Source organism: Centropristis striata, chromosome 17 (genome assembly GCF_030273125.1).
Source record: "Centropristis striata isolate RG_2023a ecotype Rhode Island chromosome 17, C.striata_1.0, whole genome shotgun sequence".
NCBI lineage: Eukaryota > Metazoa > Chordata > Actinopteri > Perciformes > Serranidae > Centropristis > Centropristis striata.
This window is the reverse complement of record NC_081533.1, coordinates 6,113,961-6,141,440: the sequence shown is the minus strand read 5'-3', so window position 1 is coordinate 6,141,440 and position 27,480 is coordinate 6,113,961. Positions and strand designations below refer to the sequence as shown.

Genomic DNA, 27,480 nt, shown 5'->3' with positions numbered 1-27,480 from the left:
ACCTACGGGGAGGCTGCATTCAGCCAGTATGGCCCACGCCTTTGGAACAGCCTGCCAGAGGACATCAGGACCGCAGAGACTGTTGATGTTTTTAAAAGGAGGCTCAAGACCCACCTGTTTGGTCTAGCTTTTAACTGATTATTTTACTATTTATTTATTTCCCGTTGTATTTTGGTTTTTATCTTTTATTTTCTATCCTGTTGTCTTTTAGTCTTTATCCTGTCCTGTTGTCTTTTAGTCTTTATCCTGTCCTGATGTCTTTTAGTCTTTATCCTGTCCTGTTGTCTTTTAGCCTTTACCCTGTCCTGATGTCTTTTAGTCTTTATCCTGTCCTGTTGTCTTTTAGTCTTTATCCTGTCCTGTTGTCTTTTAGTCTTTATCCTGTCCTGTTGTCTTTTAGTCTTTTAGTTTTTATCCTGTCCTGTTGTCTTTTAGTCTCTTAGTTTTTATCCTGTCCTGGTGTCTTTTAGTCTTTATCCTGTCCTGTTGTCTTTTAGTCTCTTAGTTTTTATCCTGTCCTGTTGTCTTTTAGTTTTTATCCTGTCCTGTTGTCTTTTAGTCTTTTAGTTTTTATCCTGTCCTGTTGTCTTTTAGTCTCTTAGTTTTTATCCTGTCCTGTTGTCTTTTAGTCTCTTAGTTTTTATCCTGTCCTGATGTCTTTTAGTCTTTTAGTTTTTAGCTCCAGTGTTCCCTCATGGGGGCCTCCTCACTGGGGGGTGTGTTGGGTCTGCCCGTGGGGATGTGGTCTTGGAGACTCCCTGGGCCCGGGGGACTAGGCGGCTCTGCACCATGTGTGGAGTCCGCCTCGGTCTCCCCGGGTCCTGGTGGTCTCTGTGACGGCGTCCTATATGGCTGTGGGCTCTGCCACCTCTCAGTGTGGATGCTCCCACAGGTTGCTTTTTCCTCATCTGGATCCTCGGTGCCTTGCCATGTCTCGACACTGTCAATCAATATGTGCTGTGTGTGAGTCTGAGTGTGTTTGTGTGCATGCATGACTAAATGCGTGTGTGCATGTTTGTGTATGTATACTTACAGATGTGTATGTGGGGGAGGGATGGTTTGGTTTTGTCATTTTTATTGTTTGTTTTTATTCTTTTTTTTTTTGTAAAGCACTTTGTGTTGCATTTTTATGTATGAAAAGCGCTATATAAATAAAGTTTGATTTGATTTGATTTGAAGTTGTGACGTTATAAATATAGTGAAGTAGAGGCAGAAAGTGCTGTCACTGGGCCTTAACGCTCATTCAGCTGAAGTGACACAAACACTGACCAATCAGAGCAGACTGCCTGTTTGAGAGGAGGCCTTAAGGAGACACAGCTAAATGTTGAGAGTGAATACAGATATATATTCACAACATGTTCAAGTAGCAACCAAGAATACAGGTATGAACCTAATCTGATCTGTAGTCCATCTTTTTAGCATTAGACTAAACTCTGCACACATTTTAATCATGAACATGATGTTACCTGGGATTCCTTCGAGATTCTGTATCTTCTCCTTCAGCTGCAGCACTGTGACGCTCTCAAACTTATTGTTGGACAGGTGGACCTCTGTGGTCTTCCCAAATAAGGTTATTTTGACAAAGACTGTGACATCCATTTCTAAAGAATAAAGTAAAAATTTGTCTTTAATAACTGCATCACTTAATAAAGTTTCTCTTTAAATGAATGCAGAATGTATTTGATGTCCAACAGGTGGATATATGTAAAAACATTCCCTGTATGTTGGACAGAGTTAAACAGTTAAATAGTCACATTTATTCACATGCAATATAACATTTAAAACATCAAATAGATATTTTTTCATATGGACATGTAGCATCTATTGTAAAGTTAGAATTAAAACTATAAACTCTTTCGTCTACATACATCATGCAAATAAAAATATTAATAACAGAGCAGAGTGTATTTAATTGCACTGAAATGAGACGAAATAAAAAAATGTTTTAGAGTCATATTTTAGTTTTCAACATCAACAACTGTGATGATTTAATAAACAACATTAAGTGGATTTACTCTCTATAATTAAATTGAAGTTATTCAGTGGCATTACCTCTTTAAACAGTACTTACATTGAGTAAATAAATTAGATTTATTTGAATTCATTTCAAAGAAAAAAATACAAATGTTGCTCTGAATTAAAAAAGAAGAAAGCGCAAATTATTGCCTTTTCTTTTATAAGGAAGTATTATTTTTATCAGTGTATGGTGAAATTCAAGGCACTGCTCTGCACCACGCAGAGACATTTTGTCTTCACCTGAACATATTTTGCTGTGTCAATGTTTATGCAAATATCTGTCAGCTTGTTCCAGCTGGTTCAAGGTTCAAGGTTCAAGGTTCACCCATCTATTTTCTCTGTTGAGCACACACATGCAGCAAAAGAACTGGTGCATAAATACTGATTTCCACCTTGTGACTGGAGAGACCTGCTGGGGATATAGACTGACAGCATGTCCCACATGTGCTTTGTAAAACAAAAGGAGGATTTTCAACTGAAGTCTGAAAACAGCAGGCTGCCAGTGAAGGTTTTGAAGGACTGATCAGCACATAACAATTTCATTTAAATCAGATGGTGAATGAAAAATTTGATTTTTAACAGCAAAACAAACTAACAACAAAATATCACCTGAGCTGACTGTCAGGACAGTGAAGTGCAGCTCTGGTGTTTTATTATTATTATTATTATTATGTTTTATTATATTAAAATGTGTCCCAGGAGGAAACATACGGGTTTAAAAAAATAAGAAAATGTTCCGTACTTCTGTTTATGCCATCCTTGTCCGTCATTCCATCATGTCCCTGGTCAACAGACGGGTCGAACCCTCGTAGTCTTAGAACTAAGTGAATGGTTGACTCATGTCTGTTTCCATATGAAACCAGCAGACGATCGTCCTCCAGCTGTTTGTCTGCGAAGATCAGTCGCTGTTGATATACTACAACACACAAACACACACACACACACAGGGGGTCAAACCAGTCACAACATTTCCCAAAAGAACAGAAAGTCATTTATTAATGGTAGAAAGTTGAAATGTTCATCAACCATCTGATCATTAAACTCATTGACTCACACAGATTCTTCTCTTAAGTTGTGATATTATATATATACTGACTGCCTGTTTGAGAGGAGTTCTTAAGGAGACAAGCTAAATGTTGGTCCTTTCTCAATTCCCTTATTTTATGTCTCCTCACTCCTCCATCCTCGATTGAACCAGAAGTTCTTCACGTGCGCCATCTTCATGACCTTCCCAAAGTTCTTATTTGTGCTCGGAGGATGGAGGAGGTAGTATGGAGGAGGTAGGATGGAGGAGGGATATCGGAGGAGACATGAGCGAGGATACATGAGAGCATCCTATGCGGAACTCTTTTACCGGTCAATACGCCCCGACTGGACATCGGTTATTGACTGAAGCTGCAGCTTATAGCGTACTACTATATACTACTACTACTACTATATACTGATCTTATACATCACAAGATCAATGTAGTTTCATACCGCAGTGAAGAGAGATAAACAGATTAAAGTGTGTCACTCACAAGTTTTATATTTTATCTATATTGATTCGCCATGTAGTTAAAAATCTATTTTATTGTGGGTCTAAACAACAAAAAGACCAAAAACATCTTTCTACATTTATAATAAATGAAAAGAACTATCGTTCTAGAAGCTTTTTTTCTTTCACTATCTGTTATTTCCCCCATTCAGATTTATTATGGATACTATTAAAGTAAAAAAAAAGAAAAGTATGAGAGTCTGTTGGTCAGCAAGAAACACTTTTACATCGTTTGTCATTTTCATTCAGTCATGTGAGGCTGATCATTCCTGAGTTTAGCTTTGATCTGAGTGACATTGTATTGGCTATTTGAAAGAAAGTTCTTTCACCTTTAAAATTGCACAAAATGCCACTGATGCACCAGTTCAATCAGAATGTACTCAGGCAAAAAGAAGTCCATTGTCCAGGCAGAATCCACGTTTTGGTTCATTCAATATCCAGTTCAAAGCAAACAAACATTTCAAGCTGCCCCTACAGCTAGGTGAAGCCCCGAGCACTACTGTTATACTGTGGATTTTTTCTTCTTCCTCTTCCGGACACAATTTCGTCCCGCTACTCGTCAAATTATATATCAAAACGTGCGGTTTGATCGGGATTGGTTTGCTATTACTTTTCTCTACGGAATACGAATTTTTCGCGACACACACACACACACACACACACACACACAGGTAACTGTATGTGATTACACTTACAGATACACACACACACAGCGTGTGAGGCTTCAGAGGAAGCCTCACGTTTCCTCTCTCCTCGCTTCGTTTCCTTGCGTCTCTCAATCACAGACTGCATAAATGCATCCCCGGTGGGCGGGACTTAGACGCAAGGAAACCACGGATGCAAATAAGGAAATTAGAAAAGCCCCTTGAGAGTAACTACAGATACATATTCACAACATGTTCAAGTAGCAACCAAGAATACAAGTATGAACCTAATCGTATCTGTAGACTATAATTTTAGTATTAGACTAAACTCTGCACGCTTCAAGTGGAAATTTTAATCGTGAACACTTGTAGGTTACATGTGAAAGGCTAAGAGATTTTACCTGGGACTCCTTCAACAGACTCGATCTTCTTCTTCAGCTGCAGCACTGTGACGCTCTTAAACTGCTCCTCTGTGTCACACAGCTCGTTGTTAACAGGTCTCTCAAATTAAACTTTAACGAAGACCGTGACAACAAATTCTCTGAGCTGCTCTCTTTACCTGGTGCGAGGTAAAAGACAGGGACGGAGCTGAGAAAAATACTTTCACTTTCATGCTCATCATTAAAGACGTATACACCAGCTGTTGACTAACCTTTATCTGACAAAGAATCATTTAACCCTCTGAAACAACCCCGTGCTGTTCAGTGAATTATACAAAAGTCCTGCAGCTCTGTGGAATCAGCACAATCATGGCTCGAAGTATTGAAATACTAATTGAAATAAAATGAAATGTATATACTATACATTATTATCAATTTTTTCCATGACTGTATGCAGCGGCTCCCGGCTCAGTCTCCGCTGACAGATATATAGATAATCCTCTGACCCAGAGGAGTGCTCTGGAAATATAACACAGAAATCAGCGAAGCAGGACAACTGTTGCTCATTCTCCATTCATCTGGATTATATTTATTTTCATATTCATTTTGAACTTTTTTTTTTTACTGCAATCATGAATTATTTCTGTTATTTTGTCTGCATTGAAGCCCTGGTTATAAACATTCACATGAATGTCTATTTTTACATTTTCCACGAAAATAAACGTATAAAAATGTGTATAGATGAATTACTTTATTAATCCCACAATGGGGATATTCAGCCTCCGCATTTAATCCATCCTTTTTTACACACAAGTGAACTGCACATTACTGCGCACTTTCCTCTCATAGAAAGGTTTTCTTTGTAATAACGGTGTACACTAAATATAAATATATATAATATATAAATTTCCCTCGCAGTGAAGCTATTTCACATTTACACTACAACAACACAAACTGAAATAATAAACATGGCTGACTCAGAACAGCCGTTATAACCAATTTCACCCCGCTGGAGCCATATAACGGTTAAAGCGCGCGCCCTTAACCAGCGCTGTAACTGTTTTTAATTTATTTGAACAGTTTTTAACCGTTTTAACTGATTTTAAACTTACTGTAACTGCGTTTAACGGTTTTAAACTGATTTGAACAGTTTTTAACTGCACATTAGCATTAGCTTAAACATTTCAAACATTATACCACAACAACTGATTTTCAGACATTCAGCCATAAACCATAAATGTCCAGGAGCCGAAAGAAACCTATTTTATAAAGACTTTACTTTGTTTCTGTCAAAAACTTTATAATAAAGTATTTCAAAGAAACAAAGTAACACGGCATTAGACACCGTTTTCTCAAAAAAGTCACGTACAGTGATAACAATTAAATATTTACACAGTTAACGCACTTTTATCTTACGAACCACATATCACCGGGGATTCATATTAGTCTATAAACATCTGTAGTCACATAAAAAGTGAGTAACTAACCTGTAAATATGAGAGAAATCAGCGGAGCAGGACACCTGCTGCTCCTTCTCCTCCATCTGTTAATGAGCCCAGTGACGCTGCTGGTCAGTGCTGCCACCCAGCGTCCGATTTACGCAACAACATGTCACTGTCAGCTACTCTGTCATTTATTATTCTTCATTAGGCAGAATAAAATCAAATAATACAATTGCAATAAACCCAATAATAATGACAATAGGCTAATAATATCTCAATAAAACACTTATTTTGTGAGTATCACATATACAACTTATACAAGTGCCTACAATTGTCATGAATATTGAGAGAGAAAAACGTGTCTCCACATGCTATACATATTGAACTATTTGAATTTTTACAACCTCTTCTTGAGACCTCTCCTGTCCTCTCCCCTCTGCTCTGTGTAAACAGCCTGCAGTTCTGTCTGATGTTCAGTGAATTAACCAAGAGACTGTTCTGGCTCCATTCCTGTTCTCACTGTACACAGCAGACTTCAAATACAACTCTGAGTCCTGCCACATACAGAAGTACTCAGACAACACTGCTATTGTGGCGTGTATAAGTTATATGTAACAAGTTGGACTGGTCCCTAAACACAGACGCTCTCGACAAAAAGGGGCATAAAAAACATTAAGTGCCATCAGTGCCATATAGGCTGACCTTCATGCTAGAAAACGTTTTGCCAACTGGTGCCCCACCACTGAAAATACTTCACTCCAATAACAAGTAAAAGTGATGCTGTAGATGTTTAAAATTGTGCAAATTTTATCTCCAAAAAACATTCCCTGTATGTTGGACAGAGATAAACAGTTAAATAGTCACATTTATTCAAATGCAATATAACATTTAAAATATCAAATAGATATTTTTCAGAAGCCCAGGAGGAGCTGTAGCTCCCTCTACAGGTCAATCAGAGAGAAAAAAACACTGACCAATAAAACTTGTGACATGTTAATACTGGAGAAATGGTTTAATATCCAGCAAAGTCAGAAAGATGATAAAAAATACATATATTTAAAAAAAATACATATATATTGAAAAGTTAGGATTAAAACAATAAACTCTTTGACCTACATACATCATACAAATAAAAATATTAATAACAGAGCAAGTGTATTTAATGACACTGAAATGAGACGAATAAGAAAATGTTTTACCCACATTCCTCAACAGAAACATTATTTAAAACAGTTTTAGAGTCATATTTTAGTAGTCAACATGTTTTCCATAGAGCTGCAGTATGTTAGTTATCCTTTACAGAAACTGGAAGGTCAAACTTTTTTTTTCAATTAGTTGATCAGAAATATGTAACAGTTTAAAAACTATGATTATTATAAATGACTCTGAAAGAATATTTGCTCCTTTTGGTTCGTCCACCTGGAACCCTAAAGCTGGTTCCACAAAGATATGCTCAGAGATACATTACATTAAAGTCTTTAATCTATCTAACATTGCTCTCAGATTAATTTATTGGTGGTTAGTTTCACTAACATAAAGTCTGGTGATGGTTCCATCAAAAGCATAACTGTAAAGACATATATTAAGGTACAGATATAACCCATATAGTGAACATCTAAGGCACTGCTCTGCACCACACAGTGACATTTTGTCTTCACCTGAACCTGAGTAATGCAGTAACAGGAGTGTCATGGTATGCTGTCTTTCTGCCTCTTCCACTTGGTTCAAGTTTAAAGGCACACCCATTCATTTTATCTGTGCAACAAACACACGTAGCAATCCAGTTTCATCTCTCATGCAAAAGAAATGTAACAAAATAAAAGAACAATGTGTAAATTGAGACATCCACTCATAGAGACACATAAAAACACATACACACATAAAAATGAGCATGCTGTACAATTACAGTGTGTTCATTAAGAAAATGCTCCAGTGAAAAGAACGGTATTTAGTTTGGTTTTAAAAGAACAGGTGCATAAATACTGATTTCCACCTTGTGACTGGAGAGACCTGCTGGGGATATAGACTGACAGCATGTCCCACATGTGCTTTGTAAAACAAAAGGAGGATTTTCAACTGAAGTCTGAAAACAGCAGGCTGCCAGTGAAGGTTTTGAAGGATTGATCAGCACATAACAATTTAATTTAAATCAGATTATCAATGCAAAATTGGATTCGTAACAGATCACAACCAAATGTCACCTGAGCTGACTGTCAGGACAGTGAAGTGCAGCTCTGGTGTTTTATTAAATGTGTCCCAGGAGGAAACATATAGGGAATGGATTTAAAAATATAAGAAATGTTCCATACTTCTGTTTTGGCCATCCTTGTCACCCATTCCACCACTTCCTGGGTCACCAGACGGGAGGCCTCCACCCCGTAGTATTAAAACCATTTGAATGGTTGTCATATGTTGGATTCCATATGAAACCAGCAGAGCATCGTCCTCCAGATTTTTGCTACCAAAGATCAGTCGCTGTTGATCTACTACAACACGCACACAAACACACACAAACGGGGTCAAACCAGTCACTGACAACATTTCCCAAAACAACAGAAAGTCATTTATTATTGGTATAAAGTTTAAATAACTTGTTAATAGTAATGTTAGTTGATCCTTTTAGAGCTGCAGTCACACTCCATGGTCCATAGTATCAACCATCTGATCATTAAACTCATCCACTCACACAGATTGAAGTTCTTCTCTTCAGTTGTGATGTTATAAATATAGTGAAGTAGAGGCAGAAAGTGCTGTCACTGGGCCTTAACGCTCATTCAGCTGAAGTGACACAAACACTGACCAATCAGAGCAGACTGCCTGTTTGAGAGGAGGCCTTAAGGAGACACAGCTAAATGTTGAGAGTGAATACAGATATATATTCACAACATGTTCAAGTAGAAACCAGAATACAAGTATGAACCTAATCTGATCTGTAGTCCATCATTTTAGCATTAGACTAAACTCTGCACGCTTCAAGTGGTCATTTTAATCATGAACATGATGTTACCTGGTTCTCCTGTGAGAGGCTCCAACTTCTTCTTCAGCTGCAGCACTGTGACGCTCTGAAACTCATGTAGGTTGATAGTTATTTTGCTCCCATCTACTTTTATAACGAAGAACGTGAGATCCATTTCTAAAAAAAAAGTAAAAGATGTGTTTAATAACTGTATCACTTAATAAAGTTTCTCTTTAAATGAATGCAGAATGTATTTGATGTCCAACAAGTGGATATATGTAAAAACATTCCCTGTATGTTGGACAGAGTTAAACGGTTAAATAGTCACATTTATTCACATGTAATATAACATTTAAAATATCAAATAGATATTTTTTCATATAGACTCGTAGCATAGCTGAAAATTAGTCCGTTTTTGCCTCATATCCACTTGCAAACCTTTAATGACTATTCTGATGCAGTGGAAAACAGGATATAGGTCAAATGAAATGTAACAAAATAAAAGAACAACAATGTGTAAATTGAGACATCCAGACACATAAAAACACATACACACATACAAATGAGCATGCTGTACAAGTACAGTGTGTTCATTAAGAAAATGCTCCAGTGAAAAGAATGGAAAGTTTGCTTTTAAAAGAACAGGTGCATAATTTGTGACTGGAAAGACCTGCTGGGGATATAGACATCAGCAACAGTAGCACAGACAGCTAAACAAAAACAGAAGCAAACTATCAGCAGCAGCCACCATCAACAGACCCAAAACATCCGCTGCTGTTCTGAAGTTCCAACCACACACCAAGGAATATGTTGCCATGGCTCAAGTGCATGAATTGCTTGAACAACAAGAAAAAACTTAAAATCTTGTGTACAGATCATAGTTGATTCTTCTAATAAGAGGATCGATGATCTGTCAAAGAAAGTATTTGATTTCAAGGTGAGTCTGGAAATGACCCAAAAGGAATTTGATGATTTTAAAATCTCTTGTGGATCTCTTGTGGTAGTTCTTGGACAAATCTCTTGTGGCACTTTGTCCAAGAACTGTAATGAAACCAGGATGGATTTGGACACACTTTGTAAAAGTTTGATTTCAGTCTCAGACAAGACTGAATATTTTGAGGGACAGACAAGACGGCATAATATTGTTGTGGATAGCATCAAAGAGTCAGGGAAAGAAAAGGTGTCTGAAGTATCTGAAGAAAAAGTGAGAAAACTATTTGGTGAAAAATTACAACTGGTTCACTTGAAAATAGAGCTGAACAGCCGGGGACACCTTCAGAAAAGCCCAGACCCATTGTGGTCAGATTTCTTCTCTATTTCATTCTTCACCAGCAGCAGAGAAAATTTCCACTTCACCCAGATCTACATTTTTTTTCGTCATTTGATCCCACTAACCTCTGCAGAGTTTAATGACTTATGTGTTTCTATGCCTTCTATTATATTCTCCACTTTCCACTTGAATATGAGAAGTCTTCCTTGCAACTATGACACATTTATTCATTATTTATCTTTACTCAAACATAATTTCTCTGTTATAGCTTTATCTGAAATATAGAGAAATATTTAAATGACCAAATTACAATTCAGTTCACTATGTAAGAGAGAATAGATCTGGAGGGGGAGTATCTCTGTTTTTTCTTGGTGACTATGAATTTATTATATTATATTTATTTTCCCTGAAGTCACCGAGGGCTGAGGTGGAATCTGTTTTGTAGAGCTCTCTGGTGTCTTTGGTGGAAACAATGTTTTAGTTGGTGTCATTTATCACCCACCTGACTCTACTGTCAAAGATTTTAATGAAATTCTGTCCAGTTTTCTTGACTGGATAAACAAGGAGGACAAACTTTGTTATATTTTAGGAGATTTTAATATAAACATCTTTAAAAATAACTTAGATACATTCACTACAGATTTTTATCAATATTCTTTATTCTAGTTACTTTTTCTCTCTTATTCATAAATCTACAAGAGTAGATGAAAATTCAGCAACTTTGATTGATAACATCCTAACAAACAACTTGAGTGAAGGAAAGAAATCTGGGTTTTTTAATCTAGATTTGTCAGATAATTTCCCTTTATTCCAGTACTCTTTAATCTAAACTAATCAAAACTAAACAAAGTAAGAAAAAGATGCACAAAAGAATAATGAGCAAGTCAAATACTTCTGAATGTAATAAATATACACACACACTATATATATATATATATATATATATATATATATATATATCTTAGAAATAAATATACTCATTCCATTAGATCTGCAAAAACGAAATATTTCTATGAAAAATGTAAGGTGTTCAAATGATAGTCAAACCACATGGAAAGTTATAAATCCGTTGCTGCATAGAGATGAAAAAAAGACCCACCCAGAGTTACCTTCAATCTGTTTAGATGGGGACAATTCTTTTAAATACTGTTTTCATGATGTTACATTTGAATGGTTAAAAAACTATGTCTCAAACAGAAGACAGTTTGTTTGTATTAATGGATGCTACTCCAAAAAAGCCACACTACTTTGTGGGGTCCCACAGGGATTAATTCTTGGACCATTATTATTTATTATTTATACAAATGATTTTTCAAATGTTTCATATATTATTTCTCCAATAACGTTTGCAGATCATGCAACTGTAGTTCATTCTCACTCAAATTTCAATTCTCTGATTAAAAATGTTAATGTTGGTTAAACTACATACGCTACATGGTTCAAATTAAATAAATTATCTCTAAATATAAAAAAGTCAAACTATATACTATTTTGTGGCAAAAAAATGATACTCTAGACATTCTTGTAAAGTTTATAATGTAGTCTGTTGAGATACCTCAAGTCTCAACAACATGAATCCTGGAATTCTTTGATGGGAGTTTGAGTTGGAAAGCACAAATACACTGGATTAGCAAAAAAAAAAAAAGAAGTAAATCTATCGGTATAATTAGGAGGATTAGTAATCTGCCAACTACAAACTGTCTTTGTACACTTTAATACAGTTTAATTTATCCATATCTTTCATATTGTAATATAGTTTGGGCAAGCACCTTTCCTACTACACTCCACAGAGTTTTGTTCTTCAGAAACGTTTTGTTAGGACGGAACCAGATCTGAGTCACATGATCATCTGAACCTCTTTATACTTACTGCTCATGACATCAATATCTCTCAAATATGTGTTTTGATTTATAAGTTATATTCAGATCATGAAAACTTTTCAGAGCACTTTAAGACTTATTTTAAATTTAATTCTCAGGTTCACTCTTATCCAACGCGTCAATCTTTAGATCTTCATCCTCCAAGATTTCTGACATGCAGAGGTCAATTTATTGTTCAATTTAGGGACTAAATTATGGATAAATACCTTTTCCCATCTGGCAAAGAACTCCATCTCTATAAAATGTTTCAAAAGATGTCTAAAAGCCCATTTAACTGCTGTTTTAAAATTCTAATTCACACACAAATACACTTTTATATCATGTTCATATTTTTGTTTGTCATATTGTCATAACTTGTGGTTGATGTTATACATTATGTTTTTTCTACTATCAGTTTATTACTTTCATATAACTATGACATTTTAGGTGGAGGCTTTAAATAAGCCCATCAGGGTTTTCTGCCTCTCCCTGCACTTTACACTACATGTTATCTTTGTCATTTTATGTAATTCTAACTGGCCAAAAAATAAACCTAAAATAAACCTAAATACAGACTGACAGCATGTCCCACATGTGCTTTGTAGAACGAAAGGATGAAAAACAGCAGGCTGCCAGTGAATGTTTTAAAGGATTGATCAGCACATAACAATTAAATTTAAATCAGATTATCGATCCAAAATTGTATTTTTAACAAATTAAAACAAATTACTATCACCTGAGCTGACTGTCAGGACAGTGAAGTGCAACTCTGGTGTTTCATTAAAATGTGTCCCAGGAGGAAACATTTAGGGAACACGTTTAAAAAATAAAAAAACTTTTCCATACCTCTGTCTTTGCCTTTCTTGTCCCCCATTCTATCACGTCCCTGGTCAACACATGGGTCGAACCCTCGTAGTTTGAGAACATAGTCAATGGTTGCCTTGTGTTGAATTCCATATGAAACCAGCAGAGCATCATCCTCCAGCTGTTTGTCTCCAAAGATCAGTCGCTGTTGATCTACTACAACACACACACACACACAGGGGGTCAAACCAGTCATTTCAACACTCATTCAGCTGAAGTGACACAAACACTGACCAATCAGAGCAGACTACCTGTTTGAGAGGAGGCCTTAAGGAGACACAGCTAAATGTTGAGAGTGAATACAGATATATATTCACAACATGTTCAAGTAGGTATGAACCTAATCTGATCTGTAGTCTATCATTTTAGCATTAGACTAAACTCTGCATGCTTCAAGTGGACATTTTAATCATTAACATGATGTTACCTGGGACTCCTTTGAGAGTATACATCATCTCCTTCAGCTGCAGCACTGTGACGCTCTCAAACTCCTTGTAGCGCAGGTAGATCTTTATGTTCCTCCCAGTTAAATCTTTCACGAAGACGGTGACAAACATTTCTAAAAAACAGTAAGAGTTTGTCTTTAATAATTGCATCACTTAATAAAGTTTCTCTTTAAATGAATGCAGAATGTATTTGATGTCCAACAGGTGGATATATGTAAAACAGAGTTAAACAGTTAAATAGTCACATTTATTCAAATGCAATATAGCATTTAAAACATCAAATAGATATTATTTCATATAGACTCGTAGCTGTGGGAGCAGGGAATTACTCAGCTGGGCTGAGTCTTAAAATTATGACCTGGGTTACTCACTGACAGGACTGGGTCATTTAAGGATAGGAGAGGTCAGAGTTCAGGGAAGGTATGCATGGGGGAGAGGTAGAATAAGCAAAGGATAGGATGTGAAGCTTCAGCAGACAACAAAACACACACATAAAGTTTGAAAGGTCAGTGAGATGTTCGATCTCCAGATGCTTGGTTAAGGGGTGGCAACCAATGCATATCACAAACAAATTGACCAATTGCGTTAAAGAGCCCACCCATTGGACGGGGTTTCACCAAAACCCGAGAAGATCTATGTAACAAGAAGGAAGTTTGTAATCACTCTGTCTTGTGGTGCCATCGAGGTCACATGGCAGAGTCCAGCACTGAGCATTGCATTTGGCTATGATTCTTTCAATAAATGGTTGACTTTATTCATTTGTCCTTAGTGTTTTGTAAGACCAAGTTTAGGAAAAAGAACCCGGGTGAGAGGTAAAAGCTGTAAAAGCTTTACGCTCTAACATAGCATAGCTGAAAATTTGTCAGTTTTTGCTCACTTGCAAACTTTGAATGACCATTCTAATGCAGTGGAAAACCAGATATAGGTCAAATGAAATGTAACAAAATAAAAGAATGAAAATGTGTAAATTGAGACATCCATGCATACAGACATATAAAAACACATACACACATACAAATGAGCATGCTGTACAGTGTGTTCATTAAGAAAATGCTGTGGAAATGAAAGTGGAAAGAACAGTATTTAGTTTGGTTTTAAAAGAACGGGTGCATAAATACTGATTTCCACCTTGTGACTGGAGAGACCTGCTGGGGATGGGACAGCATGTCCCACATGTGCTTCCCACAAGTCTGACAACAGCAGGTCACCATTGAAGGTTTTGAAGGATTGATCAGCACATAACAATTTCATTTAAAATCAGATTATCAATGTAAAATTGGAATTTTAACAAATCACAACAAAATGTCACCTGAGCTGACTGTCAGGACAGTTAAGTGCAGCTCTGGGGCCTCATGTATCAATGCTGCGTACGCACAAAAACATTGCGTACGCTGTTTTTTCCGCACACGCCACATATATGAAAAGTGAACTTGCCGTGAGAATGTGCGGACCGCTCCGCAACCTTTCGAGGTGCCGTGAGAATGTGCAGTGGCACCGCAAACTCTTGTTTGGCAGAAACTACTGTCTTTTATGCTCTATTTAAAACATTTTTCATGTCTAAACTCATACTACACACAACTGGTATTATTTTTATAGTTCATAGCTCTCGGAAAATGGAGGGAAAATGCCGTTTTCCACCATCAATAACCCGTTCTAAATATGAGCACCTGCGTAGTGCTGCTTACTTGTGCAATGATAGTATGTTGAAGTCGATATGTTTTGATGTTAAGATTGTATATTTTCTTAAGTCTATATATTCTGCTATTTCCACTATTTTATAGACCTTTATTGAATTTCCCTCCGGAGATCAATAAAGGTCTTGTGATTCTGATTATGGAGCTCATACATTTTTCACAGTTAACCTGCCTTAATTACTGTGTCAAAGTGCCGATCGCCGACCGTTTCTCCTTCGGTTCAACATGGAGATGTTAACGCTGCAGGTGCATAGCGATCCATGACGCACAGATCCCTCTCCCCGGAGAAAAAACGTGCGTTGGAAATCCTTTCAGAATAAGTCAGGTGTGGTGCATATTTGATCCCGTATGTGATGTTTAATTGGGACAACAAGTTAAGTGTGGCTTATAAACTGATGCGTAACAATTATCTTGGCACGCATTACGCACTGGCAGATCTAACCAGACTCAATAATGGTGGAGTTTAGAAGGAGCTTGTGTTGACGGACCCTTCTGCCATAGTGCAGGTCTCTGATCCGGCTGGTTAACAACCACAGTGACATCTTGTTGCTGATCCCAGAGCTGAGGCACCAAAAAGTTAATTTTCCTGCCTCCACCCCAGAGATCACCACGTCCACCTCGCGCGCAGTGGCAGTACGTTGATTTGCCATTGTTTTGTCGATAATCAGCAGGCATGCCGGCGATTTATAGTCATTTGCATGTCATCTACGTATTCATTTTGGGGAGGAGCCGCGGCGTGGCTGGTGGCTCGTGCATGTGCGCTCAGTTCCACGCTGGTTGGGAAAAATCAAGGAAAAGTGCGCTGAACCTGGCATAAGAACAGTTTGATACATGTGGAGGTGAGTTTGCGTACATACTTTTCTAGCTTTGGGAGTACGCCATCTTTCAGTATGAAAGCTACGCACTCTTTGATACATGAGGACCCAGGAGGAAACATACAGGGAATGAGTTTAAAAATTATAATAAATGTTCCATACTTAGAATTAAGTCAATGGTTGTCTTGTGTTGGATTCCACATGAAACCAGCAGAGCATCGTCCTCCAGCACGTCCCATTTGAAGTTCAGTCGCTGTAGATCTACTACAATACATACACAAACATACACAAACAAACAAACACACAAACAGGGTCAAACCAGTCACTGACAACATTTCCCAAAACAACAGAAAGTCATTCATTATTGGTAGAAAGTTTAAATAACTTGTTAAAAGTAATGTTAGTTCTTCCTTTTAGAGCTGCAGTCACACTCCATGTTCCATAGTATCAACCATCTGATCATTAAACTCATCCACTCACACAGATTGAAGTTCTTCTCTTAAATTGTGATGTTATAAATATAGTGAAGTAGAGGCAGAAAGTGCTGTCACTGGGCCTTAACGCTCATTCAGCTGAAGTGACACAAACACTGACCAATCAGAGCAGACTGCCTGTTTGAGAGGAGGCCTTAAGGAGACACAGCTAAATGTTGAGAGTGAATACAGATATATATTCACAACATGTTCAAGTAGCAACCAAGAATACAAGTATCAACCTAATCTGATCTGTAGTCTATCATTTTAGCATTAGACTAAACTCTGCACGCTTCAACTGGTCATTTTATTCATGAACATGATGTTACCTGGGTCTCCTTTGAGAGTCTGTATCTTCTCCTTCAGCTGCAGCACTGTGACGCTCTGAAACTTATTGTCACACAGATGGACCCCTATGGTCTTCCTATCACAACATTTAACGAAGACCGTGACATCCATTTCTAAAAAAAAAAAAAAAAAGTAAAAGTTTGTCTTTAATAACTGTATCGCTTAATAAAGTTTCTCTTTACATGAATGCAGAATGTATTTGATGTCCAACAGGTGAATATATATAAAAAAAAACATTCCCTGTGTGTTGGACAGAGATAAACAGTTAAATAGTGACATTTATTCAAATGCAATATAACATTTAAAATATCAAATAGATATTTTTGCATATAGACTCGTAGCATAGCTGAAAATTTTTCCGTTTTTGCTCACTTGCAAACCTTGAATGACCATTCTGATGCAATGCAAAACCAGATATAGGTCAGATGAAATGTAACAAAATGAAATAACATCCATCCATTTTCCTCCGCTTATCCGGGGCTGGGTCGCGGGGGCAGCAGGTTAAGCAGGGCCTTCCAGACCTCCCTTTCCCCAGCCACAACGTCCAGCTCCTCTTGGGGGACCCCAAGGCGTCCCCAGGTCAGGCGAGAGATATAATCCCTCCACCGTGTTCTGGGTCTTCCCCGGGGCCTCCTACCAGTTGGACGTGCCCAGAACACCTCTAACGGGAGGCGCCCAAGAGGCATCCTTACCAGATGCCCAAACCACCTCAGCTGGCTCCTTTCGACTCGAAGGAGCAGCGGCTCTACTCCGAGCTCCCTCCGGATGTCTGAGCTCCTCAGCCTATCTCTAAGGCTGAGCCCAGCCACCCTACGGAGGAAGCTCATTTCAGCCGCTTGTATCCGCGATCTCGTTCTTTCTGTCACTACCCAAAGCTCATGACCATAGGTGAGGGTAGATGGACCGGTAAACCTTCAGGCTCAGCTCCTTCTTCACCACGACGGTCCGGTACAACGCCCGCATCACTGCCGACGCCGCACCAAACCGCCTGTCCATCTCACGCTCCGTTCTACCCTCACTCGTAAACAAGACCCCGAGATACTTGAACTCCTTCGCTTGAGGCAGTACCTCTCTCCCCACCCAGAGGGGGCAGTCCACCGTTTTCCGGCAGAGAACCATGGCCTCAGACTTGGAGGAGCTGACTCTCATCTGGAGGTCCCAGTCTGATGAAGCCAAAAGAACCACATCATCTGCAAAAAGCAGAGATGCAATTCTTAGGTCACCAAACCGGATCCCTTCCTCCCCCCGGCTGCGCAGACACAGCTCTCACTTTGGTTATATAGGGGCCGGATAGCTCGTAGCAACGAGCCCGGTACCCCACATTCCCGCAGTACCCCCCACAAGACTCCCCGAGGGACACGGTTGTAGGCCTTCTCCAAGTCCACAAAACACATGTAGACTGGATGAGCAAACTCCCATGACCCCTCCAAGAGTCTCGAAAGGGTAAAGAGCTGGTCCGTTGTTGCACGGCCAGGACGGAAGCCGCATTGTTCCTCTTGAATCTGAGGTTCGACAATCGGCCGGAGCCTCCTTTCCAGCACTCTGGAGTAGACTTTTCCGGGAGGCTGAGAAGTGTGATTCCACGGTAATTGGAACACACCCTCCGGTCCCCCTTTTTGAAAATGGGAACCACCACCCCAGTCTGCCACTCCACTGGCACTGTCCCAGACCTCCACACGACACTGAAGAGGCGTGCCAACCATGACAGCCCAACAGTGTCCAGAGCCTTCAGCATCTCAGGGCGAATCTCATCCAACCTTGGCGCCTTGCCACCGGGCAGCTTTTTAACTACCTCGGCGACCTCTGCCAGGGACATTGATGAGTCTTCCCCTGAAACTTCAGACTCTGCCTCCTCTGCGGAGGACATGTTGGCTGGATTAAGGAGTTCCTCAAAGTGCTCTTTCCACCATCTGACGACATCCACAGGTCGGGTCAGCAGGTCTCCTCCCCCAATGAACACAGCTTGGGCCAAGCCCTGCTTTCCCTTCCTGAGCCGCCCGACGGTTTTCCAGAACCTCTTTGAGGCCGACCGAAAGTCCTCCTCCATGGCCTCCCCGAATTCCTCCCATACCCGAGCTTTTGCTTCAGCAACTGCCGCAGCTGCAGCCCTTCTGGCCGAACGGTACCTGTCTGCTGCTTCTGGAGACCCCTCAGTAGGTAAAATAAACCTAAATATAGACTGACAGCATGTCCCACATGTGCTTTGTAAAACAAAAGGATGATTTTCAATTGAGGTCTGAAAACAGCAGGCTGCCAGTGAAGGTTTTGAAGGATTGATCAGCACATAATTTAATTTAAATCAGATTATCAATGCAAAATTGTTTTTGTTTTTAACAAATTACAACAAACGTCACCTGAGCTGACTGTCAGGACAGTGAAGTGCAGCTCTGGTGTTTTATTAAAATGTGTCCCAGGAGGAAACATATAGGAAATGTTGTGTTTTTTCTATAGAAAAAGGACCATACTTTTAATTAAGTGAATGGTTGCCTCATGATGGATTCCATATGAAACCAGCAGACGATCGTTCTCCAGCTGTTTGGCTTCGAAGATCAGTCGCTGTTCTTCTACTACAACACACACAAACACAAAAACACACAGGGGGTCAAACCAGTCACTGACAACATTTCCCAAAAGAACAGAAAGTCATTTATTATTGGTATAAAGTTTAAATAACTTGTTAAAAGTAATGTTAGTTTATCCTTTTAGACCTGAAGTCACACTCCATGGTCCATAGTATCAACCATCTGATCATGACTAAACTCTGCACACTTCAAGTGGTCATTTTAATCATGAACATGTTACCTGGTTCTCCTGTGAGAGGCTCCAACTTCTCCTTCAGCTGCAGCACTGTGACGCTCTCAAACTCATTGTTGGGCAGGTCAACACTTGTGATCCTCCCAGTTGACTCTTTAATGAAGACCTTGATATCAATTTCTAAAAAAAAAAAGTAAAAGTTGTCTTTAATAACTGCATCACTTCATAAAGTTTCTCTTTAAATTAATACAGAATGTATTTGATGTCCAACAGGTGGATATATGTAAAAACATTCCCTGTATGTTGGACAGAGTTAAACAGTTAAATGGTCACATTAATTCACATGCAATATAACATTTAAAATATCAGATATTTTTTCATATAGACTCTTAGCATAGCTTAAATGAGTCTGTTTTTTCCTCATGTCCACTTGCAAACCTTTAATGACCATTCTGATGCAGTGGATATAGGTCAAATGAAATGTAACAAAATAAAAGAACAACAATGTGTAAATTGAGACATCCATACATACAGACACATAAAAACACATACACACATAAAAATGAGCATGCTGTACAAGTACAGTGTGTTCATTAAGAAAATGCTCCAGTGAAAAGAACGGTATTTAGTTTGGTTTTAAAAGAACAGGAGCATAAATACTGATTTCCACCTTGTGACTGGAGAGACCTGCTGGGGATATAGACTGACAGCATGTCCCACATGTGCTTTGTAAAACAAAAGGAAGATTTTCAATTGAGGTCTGAAAACAGCAGGCTGCCAGTGAAGGTTTTGAAGGATTGATCAGAACATAATTTAATTTAAATCAGATTATTAATGCAAAATTGTTTTTGTTTTTAACAAATTACAACAAACGTCACCTGAGCTGACTGTCAGGACAGTGAAGTGCAGCTCTGGTGTTTTATTAAATGTGTCCCAGGAGGAAACATACAGGGAATGGGTTTAAAATAAAGTTAACATTTCAATACTTCTGTTTTTACCTTCCTTGTCCCTCATTCCATCACGTCTCCAGTAAGCAGACAGGTAGGCTCCCATGTTAGAGTTAACTCAATGGTTGTCTTGTGTTGTATACAAAATTAAACCAGCAGATGATCGTCCTAAAACAAACACACACAGGGTCAAACCAGTCACTGACAACATTTCCCAAAACAACAGAAAGTAATTTATTAATGGTAGAAAGTTTAAATAACTTGTTAAAAGTAATGTTAGTTGATCCTTTTAGAGCTGCAGTCACACTCCATGGTCCATAGTATCAACCATCTGATCATTAAACTCATCCACTCACACAGATTGAAGTTCTTCTCTTAAGTTGTGATGTTATAAATATAGTGAAGTAGAAGCAGAAAGTGCTGTCACTGGGCCTTAACGCTCATTCAGCTGAAGTGACACAAACACTGACCCATCAGTGAATCTTCTGATTCGCAATGTAGTTAAAAATCAGTTTTATTGTTGGTCTGAACACCAAAAAGACCACAAGCATATTTCTACAATTATAATAAATGAAAAGAAATATCGGTCTAGAAGCTTTCTGTTATTACCCCCCTTCAGATTTATTACAGATAATATTCAATTAAAAATTGTCTGTCAGTCAGCAAGAAACACTTTTACATTGTTTGTCATTTTCATTTAGTCCCACCTGAGGCTGATCATTCAGTGAAGGTTTGATCTGAGTGACATAATTTACGTTGTCCCTCAATCATCTAACCTAAAAAAACACTGGCCAGTGTTCAGTGGACACAATCATGTTATGGGATATTAAATAATTTATTAATCACCAGGGTAGGCTATATACAGACATAAATAATAACAAATGACACAGTTCACACAGTATAAATACAGAGCACAGGTTGTTATTCATGTGCAGGTGTTTGTTAAACAGGTAGCTGGCATCAGATAGAAAACACTTAACAAACACATTATTATTATTATTATTATTATTATTATTAGCACATGTCTGTATCTGTGCAGGCACAAACAGCTGTTAAAGCCGACTGACAGCTGATCCAGCTGTGATCCGCTGCTGTCGTCATTAGAAACGGACGTCGCTTCACAGGAAAGGACGTCTCACTTCTCTTAAAACAGCTGTGTCCCAATGTCAAGGATCCTTCCTTGGTAGGATCCTTCCTTCAGAGTCGGGTCCTCCGAAGGCAAGGCAAGAGTCCTTCCTTTGACTGGTGTAATGCACAAATGGGACAGCCTTCGGAGTGTGCAGCTGTGCGTCATTGCGTAATTGGACGTCCTGCTTAACTTCAGCGCCGCTCTCGGACCTTTGGCTAAGATCAAGTGTAGTATCTGTTCTTATAGTGGAGCGGCTAAGTGCTCATTTTTGCCAGAATCTTTCAGTTTATGATACAAGCGTGAAAATTGGCATGAACACTCTCCATGGGTCACTTAACAAGAAAATTGTCCGAGACATTTGAAATTTTAAGATGGCGGCCATTTTTCAAGATGGCCGACACCTAAGTGGAGCAGTTAAGTGATATAATGGTTTATTTGGTGATACAAGCATAAAAATTGGCATGAGCAGTCTCTGCTGGTCACTTGACAATAACCCACCCACAGTTACTTGAAATTCCAAGATGGCGGCCATTTTTCAAGATGGCCGACACCTTAGTGGAGCAATTGAATGATATAATGGTTTATTTGGTGATACAATCATAAAAATTGGCCTGAGCAGTCTCCATGGGTCACTTAACAAGAAAATTGTCTGAGACATTTGAAAGTGTAAGATGGTGGCCATTTTTCAAGATGGCCGACACCTTAGTGGAGCAATTAAATTATATAATGGTTTATTTGGTGATACAAGCATAAAAATTGGCATGAGCAGTATCTGTGGGTCACTTCACAATAACCCACCCACAGTTACTTGAAATTCCAAGATGGCGGCCATTTTCAAGATGGCCGACACCTTAGTGGAGCAATTGAATGATATAATGGTTTATTTGGTGATACAAGCATAAAAATTGGCATGAGCAGTATCTGTAGGTCACTTGACAATAAGCAACGCACAGTTACTTGAAATTCCAAGATAGCGGCCATTTTTCAAGATGGCCGACACCTTAGTGGAGCAGTTAAGTGATACAATGGTTTATTGGGTCATATACGCATAAAAACTGGCATGAGCAGTATCTGTGGGTCACTTGACAATAAGCCAGCCACAGCTACTTGAAATTTCAAGGCGGCAATTTTTTTTTTCAGGATGACTGCCGCCTGCCATGTGGGCCTTTAAATTACAATAGGCCACCCACAGTTACTTGGGTTGACAAAAAAACACTCCCAGCCACTTGAAATTTCTATTTTCAAGATGGCTGCCCCCTGGATCCTCAAAAGATAAATTTTCTCAGAGAAATGTATTGGGTTTTAGATTATTCTGGAAAACAAGTTTTAACACATCATAATACAGTTGTTTTGATTTGTTGATCATAGACAGATTAGACAAGGGTGAGTATCTGCACTACCAGGGCACACTGGTGATATATGACTGCTGTTAAACTCAGAGTGGCGTTCAGTGTCAGCCAATTGTAAAGTTAGTCAAAGAAGAGACGACAACTCTCTGAGTAGTTTTAGTTAACCGGGTGGTGTACAGATCGTACAGGGTAAAAATGGCATTGGATGAACGATTGGACCAAATGTAGGGTTAAGGCATGAACTTAGTTGTATCCCATACATCAAAGTGCTTATTAAAAAGTGGTAAAAGGATAAACCCTCGGCCTCTGCCTTTGAATTTGCTGCAGACATTGCAGAAGCAATCATAACAGTTGAGAAAACAAACAGCAGGACACCAAGATCATACTGGTTATGATACCATTGCAAGAAATGTTCCATTATTTCATAAAATAAATGCTCTGCCTATTTTACGTAGTCCAACCCGACTAGATGAAGGTGATGGCATAGAAAGCACATTGACAAGAAACAGAGCCAAATATCATTCAAGCTGTAAACTTATGTTCAACAACACACAGCTGGAAAGGGCACAAAAAAGGCATCTACTGCTGCTAAAGACACTAAAGATACCAAAGATATCCATGTCAAGAGGTCAAGAAGATCCCAGACTTCTTATGAAGCTGGATATGTGTGGGGACAGGCATTGAACAGACATCCACAAATGCCGAGCCCGTCCGACTGGGGATGGGTTAAACAGGACAAGGAGTGGAAAGTCTTCTGCACTCCACTTCCACCTATTGCGGAGAGTTGTTGGGAGTTGACAAAATGTGGGTTCACCAAGGCTTGTACTGGAAAGTGTAAGTGCTACAGATATGGACTCAGTTGCCCCTGCTAGAACTTATTTGCTTGTTTCTTTTGCCAGTGTTATTCCTTGTTGTCCTTTGTGTTTTCAAGTGTAGGCCTATGGCTCGGCTTCCCCTCGCCACATCGGCGCATTATGTTCTATTTTGTCACCAGCCTATTACTGTGACATGTTCAGTTTTTACTTTGTAGCATTGCTTTCACATTTTCAGTTTAGTTGCCTAGTATAGTTTCAGATACTGTTTGTCATGGTTCCGTGTCAGCCAGAGCTGCTGTTGCCTCTGGATCATTATTGCCATTCAGTATTAACCATTGCTCAATTATTATTTTGGAGCACTGTCCGTTCAGCACCACAACTGTGTTTCCCCACCGCTTAGTATTTATTTGGCATGTTTAATGGCAGTAGTAATGGTTAGTTATAAAAAAAGTAATTAAAAAAAGTATTTACAAAAGCCCTCATGGTAAGGGAGCCTGTGAACCTCGGTGAACCCGGAGAGCTACGCCGGTGGGAGGGAACTCCTGTCAGGTTTTACCAAACTGGACAGGTCGTGGGCAAGGATTCAGACAAAGCACAGTCAAACAACCTCTCTTGAGGAACCCAATACATTTCTATGAGAAAATTCATAATTTAAAGGCCCACATGGCAGGCGGCAGTCATCCTGAAAAAAAAAATTGCCGCCTTGAAATTTCAAGTAGCTGTGGCTGGCTTATTGTCAAGTGACCCACAGATAATGCTCATGCCAGTTTTTATGCTTGTATCACCAAATAAACCATTATATCATTCAATTGCTCCACTAAGGTGTCGGCCATCTTGAAAATGGCCGCCATCTTGGAATTTCAAGTAACTGTGGGTGGGTTATTGTGAAGTGACCCACAGATACTGCTCATGCCAATTTTTATGCTTGTATCACCAAATAAACCATTATATAATTTAATTGCTCCACTAAGGTGTCGGCCATCTTGAAAAATGGCCGCCATCTTACACTTTCAAATGTCTCGGACAATTTTCTTGATAAGTGACCCATGGAGAGTGCTCAGGCCAATTTTTATGCTTGTATCACCAAATAAACCATTATATCATTCAATTGCTCCACTAAGGTGTCGGCCATCTTGAAAAATGGCCGCCATCTTGGAATTTCAAGTAACTGTGGGTGGGTTATTGTCAAGTGACCAACAGAGACTGCTCATGCCAATTTTTATGCTTGTATCACCAAATAAACCATTATATAACTTAACTGCTCCACTTAGGTGTCGGCCATCTTGAAAAATGGCCGCCATCTTAAAATTTTAAATGTCTCGGACAATTTTCTTGTCAAGTGACCCATGGAGAGTGTTCATGCCAATTTTCACGCTTGTATCATAAACTGAAAGATTATATCACTTAGCCGCTCCACTATTATCAGTTTAATAAAAAATAAATAAATAAATTCAGCGCCGCAATTTCAAAATCAGTTCACGACATGAATGTGTCTCTGGCATCAGCACTCTGACACATATTTGTGAAAATGGAAGAAGATGCTGAAGGTTGAATCTCCACGATTTATCAAGTAAAAACCATAAAGTGGATTAAACCTGAATATTTAACTGATCCTGGCTGAATTCGGCCGCTACTTAGTGTCATGAATGCAGCGGCGCATAATTCATCATGGAAATATATTCTGTGATTTTTTATTTTTTTATTATTTATTATATTATAAATAACAATAACGGATAATAGCGGACTTTCGGTCCCTGTAAACACAATAAAGAAATGTATAACTTTCTGAATGGCACAGTTGCACATAGTACATCATCATGGACACATATAAATTAATAAACAATAACTTTAGCGACTGAGACGGCATTAATTAACTTAACCGGCAATGTATCAAGATGACGTTTATTATCTTTAGACAAATATTCTGGCATTTGTTTATGTTTATGTTTTTGCTTGACTTTGAACACACGTTTTGTAAGTTATGTGACAACATTCAGTGTAAACTGTAAATACTTATTTAAATGCATATTGCGCCGCTAGCGTCGCTGTTTCTGCGCTCGCCATTTTTAAATCTCCCGGTAGACCGGTGTGCGCAATGCTTTATGGGTAATGGGAGCGCACGGAGGATACACACATGCATCCTCGGAATTTGGGCAGAAGAAGGATTCTGTCCTCCGGAGCATCCTCGACATTGGGACAGTCCTTCGGCGGATGTCGATGACGTGGCATCCTTCAAATCCAGCCGTTTGAGCATCCTTCCTTGACATTGGGACACAGCCAACGTTTCCTCTCTCCTCGCTTCGTTTCCTTGCGTCTCTCCATTAATCCCCGGTGGGCGGGACGAAGACGCAAGGAAACCACGGATGCAAATAAGGAAATTAGAAAAGCCCCTTGAGAGTGAATATAGATATATATTCAGAACATGTTCAAGTAGCAACCAACAATACAAGTATGAACCTAATCGTATCTGTAGACTATAATTTTAGCTTTAGACTAAACTCTGCACGTTTCAAGTGGCCATTTTAATCGTGAACACTTGTAGGTTACATGTGAAAGGCTAAGAGATTTTACCTGGGACTTCTTCAACAGACTCGATCTTCTTCTTCAGCTGCAGCACTGTGACGCTCTTAAACTGCTCCTCTGTGTCACACAGTTCGTTGTTAACAGGTCTCTCAAATTAAACTTTAACAAGACCGTGACAACCAATTCTCTGAGCTGCTCTCTTCCCCTGGTGCAGTTTAATAAACAGGTATTCAGCCCTGCCCACTGCCTATGAGCTGAGAAAATACTTTCACTTTCATGCTTATCATTAAAGACGTATACACCAGCTGTTTACTGACCTTTATCTGACCAAGAATCATTTAACCCTCTGAAACAACCCCATGCTGTTTCAGGGATTCTTTTAGTTAGTTAGTTTTTTTACATTTTACTCGATGTGCTCTTGTATTTCAGTGCGATATATAAAAGTCCTGCAGCTCTGTACGAAGTAGGAACAACTCGAAAATCTTTTGTGCAGTTATTATAATAATAGTAATGATAATAAAATAATGACATGAATAATAAAAAGAAAATAAAAAACGTGAACCGCACATTACTGCGCCCTTTTCTCTCATATAAAGCATTTTCTTTGTAATAACTGTGTACATTAAATATAACAGAATAAATCTCCCTCGCAGTGAAGCTATTTCACATTTACACTATGACAAACTGTTAACTTTAACGCGCGCGCCCTTAACCGACGCTGCCGTTGTAACTGTTTTTAACTGTTTTAAACTGCTTTTAACAGTTTTTAACTGATTTGAAGTGATTTGAACAGTTTTTAACTGATTTTAACTGCACATTAGCATCAGCTTAAACATTTCGAACATTATGCCACAACAACTGATTTTCAGATATTCAGCCATAACCCATAAATGTCCAGGAGCCGAAAGAAACCTATTTTATGAAGACTTTACTTTGTTTCTGTCAAAGACTTTAAAATAAAGTCTTTGACAGAAACAGAGTAACACAGTAACGGTTGGCTAAGGCATCAGACACGTTTTCTCAAAAAAAGTCACGTACAGTGATGACAATTAAATATTTACACAGTTAACCCACTTTTAGCTTACGAACCACATATCACCGGGGATTCATATTAGTCTATAAACATCTGTAGTCACATAAAAGTGAGTAACTAACCTGTAAATATGAGAGAAATCAGCGGAGCAGGACACCTGCTGCTCCTTCTCCTCCATCTGTTAAT

At 38.8% G+C, this 27,480-nt stretch overlaps 2 protein-coding genes across 6 annotated transcripts in view; both read right to left on the bottom strand.

The window, feature by feature from the left end:
* Window positions 1-7,711, bottom strand: part of LOC131990147 (uncharacterized) — a 20,039-nt gene extending 12,328 nt beyond the window's left edge. The window contains exons 1-4 of the mRNA XM_059355546.1: window positions 7,678-7,711; window positions 6,065-6,154; window positions 2,759-2,932; window positions 1,467-1,601 (exon numbers count right to left, since the gene is read on the bottom strand). Of these exons, the coding sequence (XP_059211529.1) occupies window positions 1,467-1,601; window positions 2,759-2,932; window positions 6,065-6,154; window positions 7,678-7,711 (433 nt within the window). The remainder of the gene's footprint in view (window positions 1-1,466; window positions 1,602-2,758; window positions 2,933-6,064; window positions 6,155-7,677) is intronic.
* On the bottom strand, window positions 7,017-27,480 carry LOC131989934 (polyubiquitin-like). Of its 5 annotated transcripts, XR_009396006.1 has the most exons (12): window positions 27,417-27,463; window positions 26,310-26,378; window positions 20,497-20,613; window positions 19,547-19,678; window positions 19,210-19,311; window positions 16,726-16,857; window positions 16,086-16,187; window positions 13,396-13,527; window positions 12,951-13,124; window positions 9,027-9,152; window positions 8,706-8,852; window positions 8,371-8,505 (listed from the first exon to the last, which is right to left on the bottom strand). XR_009396006.1 is itself a non-coding variant. In XM_059355313.1 (11 exons), the coding sequence occupies exons 3-11, from the start codon at window positions 20,549-20,551 to the stop codon at window positions 8,303-8,305; spliced, it is 1,158 nt and encodes a 385-aa protein (XP_059211296.1). In that variant the 5' UTR covers window positions 20,552-20,613; window positions 26,310-26,378; window positions 27,417-27,463; the 3' UTR covers window positions 7,017-8,302. The 5 variants fall into 5 exon arrangements, 4 of the variants coding, with proteins under 4 accessions (XP_059211296.1, XP_059211297.1, XP_059211299.1 ...); XM_059355313.1 differs by lacking the exon at window positions 8,706-8,852 and having other exon boundaries at window positions 7,017-8,505; XM_059355316.1 differs by having other exon boundaries at window positions 8,364-8,867.

Coding starts and splice junctions, on each gene's coding strand:
- LOC131989934 (XM_059355314.1), bottom strand. CDS start 20,551: ATGGGAGCCTACCTGTCTGCTTACTGGAGACGTGATGGAATGAGGGAC. Junction 16,858..19,209: donor AACCATTCACTTAATTAAAA/GTATGGTCCTTT, acceptor TTTTTTTTTTAG/AAATGGATGTCACGGTCTTC. Junction 13,528..16,085: donor AACCATTGACTTAATTCTAA/GTATGGAACATT, acceptor ACTGTTTTTTAG/AAATGTTTGTCACCGTCTTC.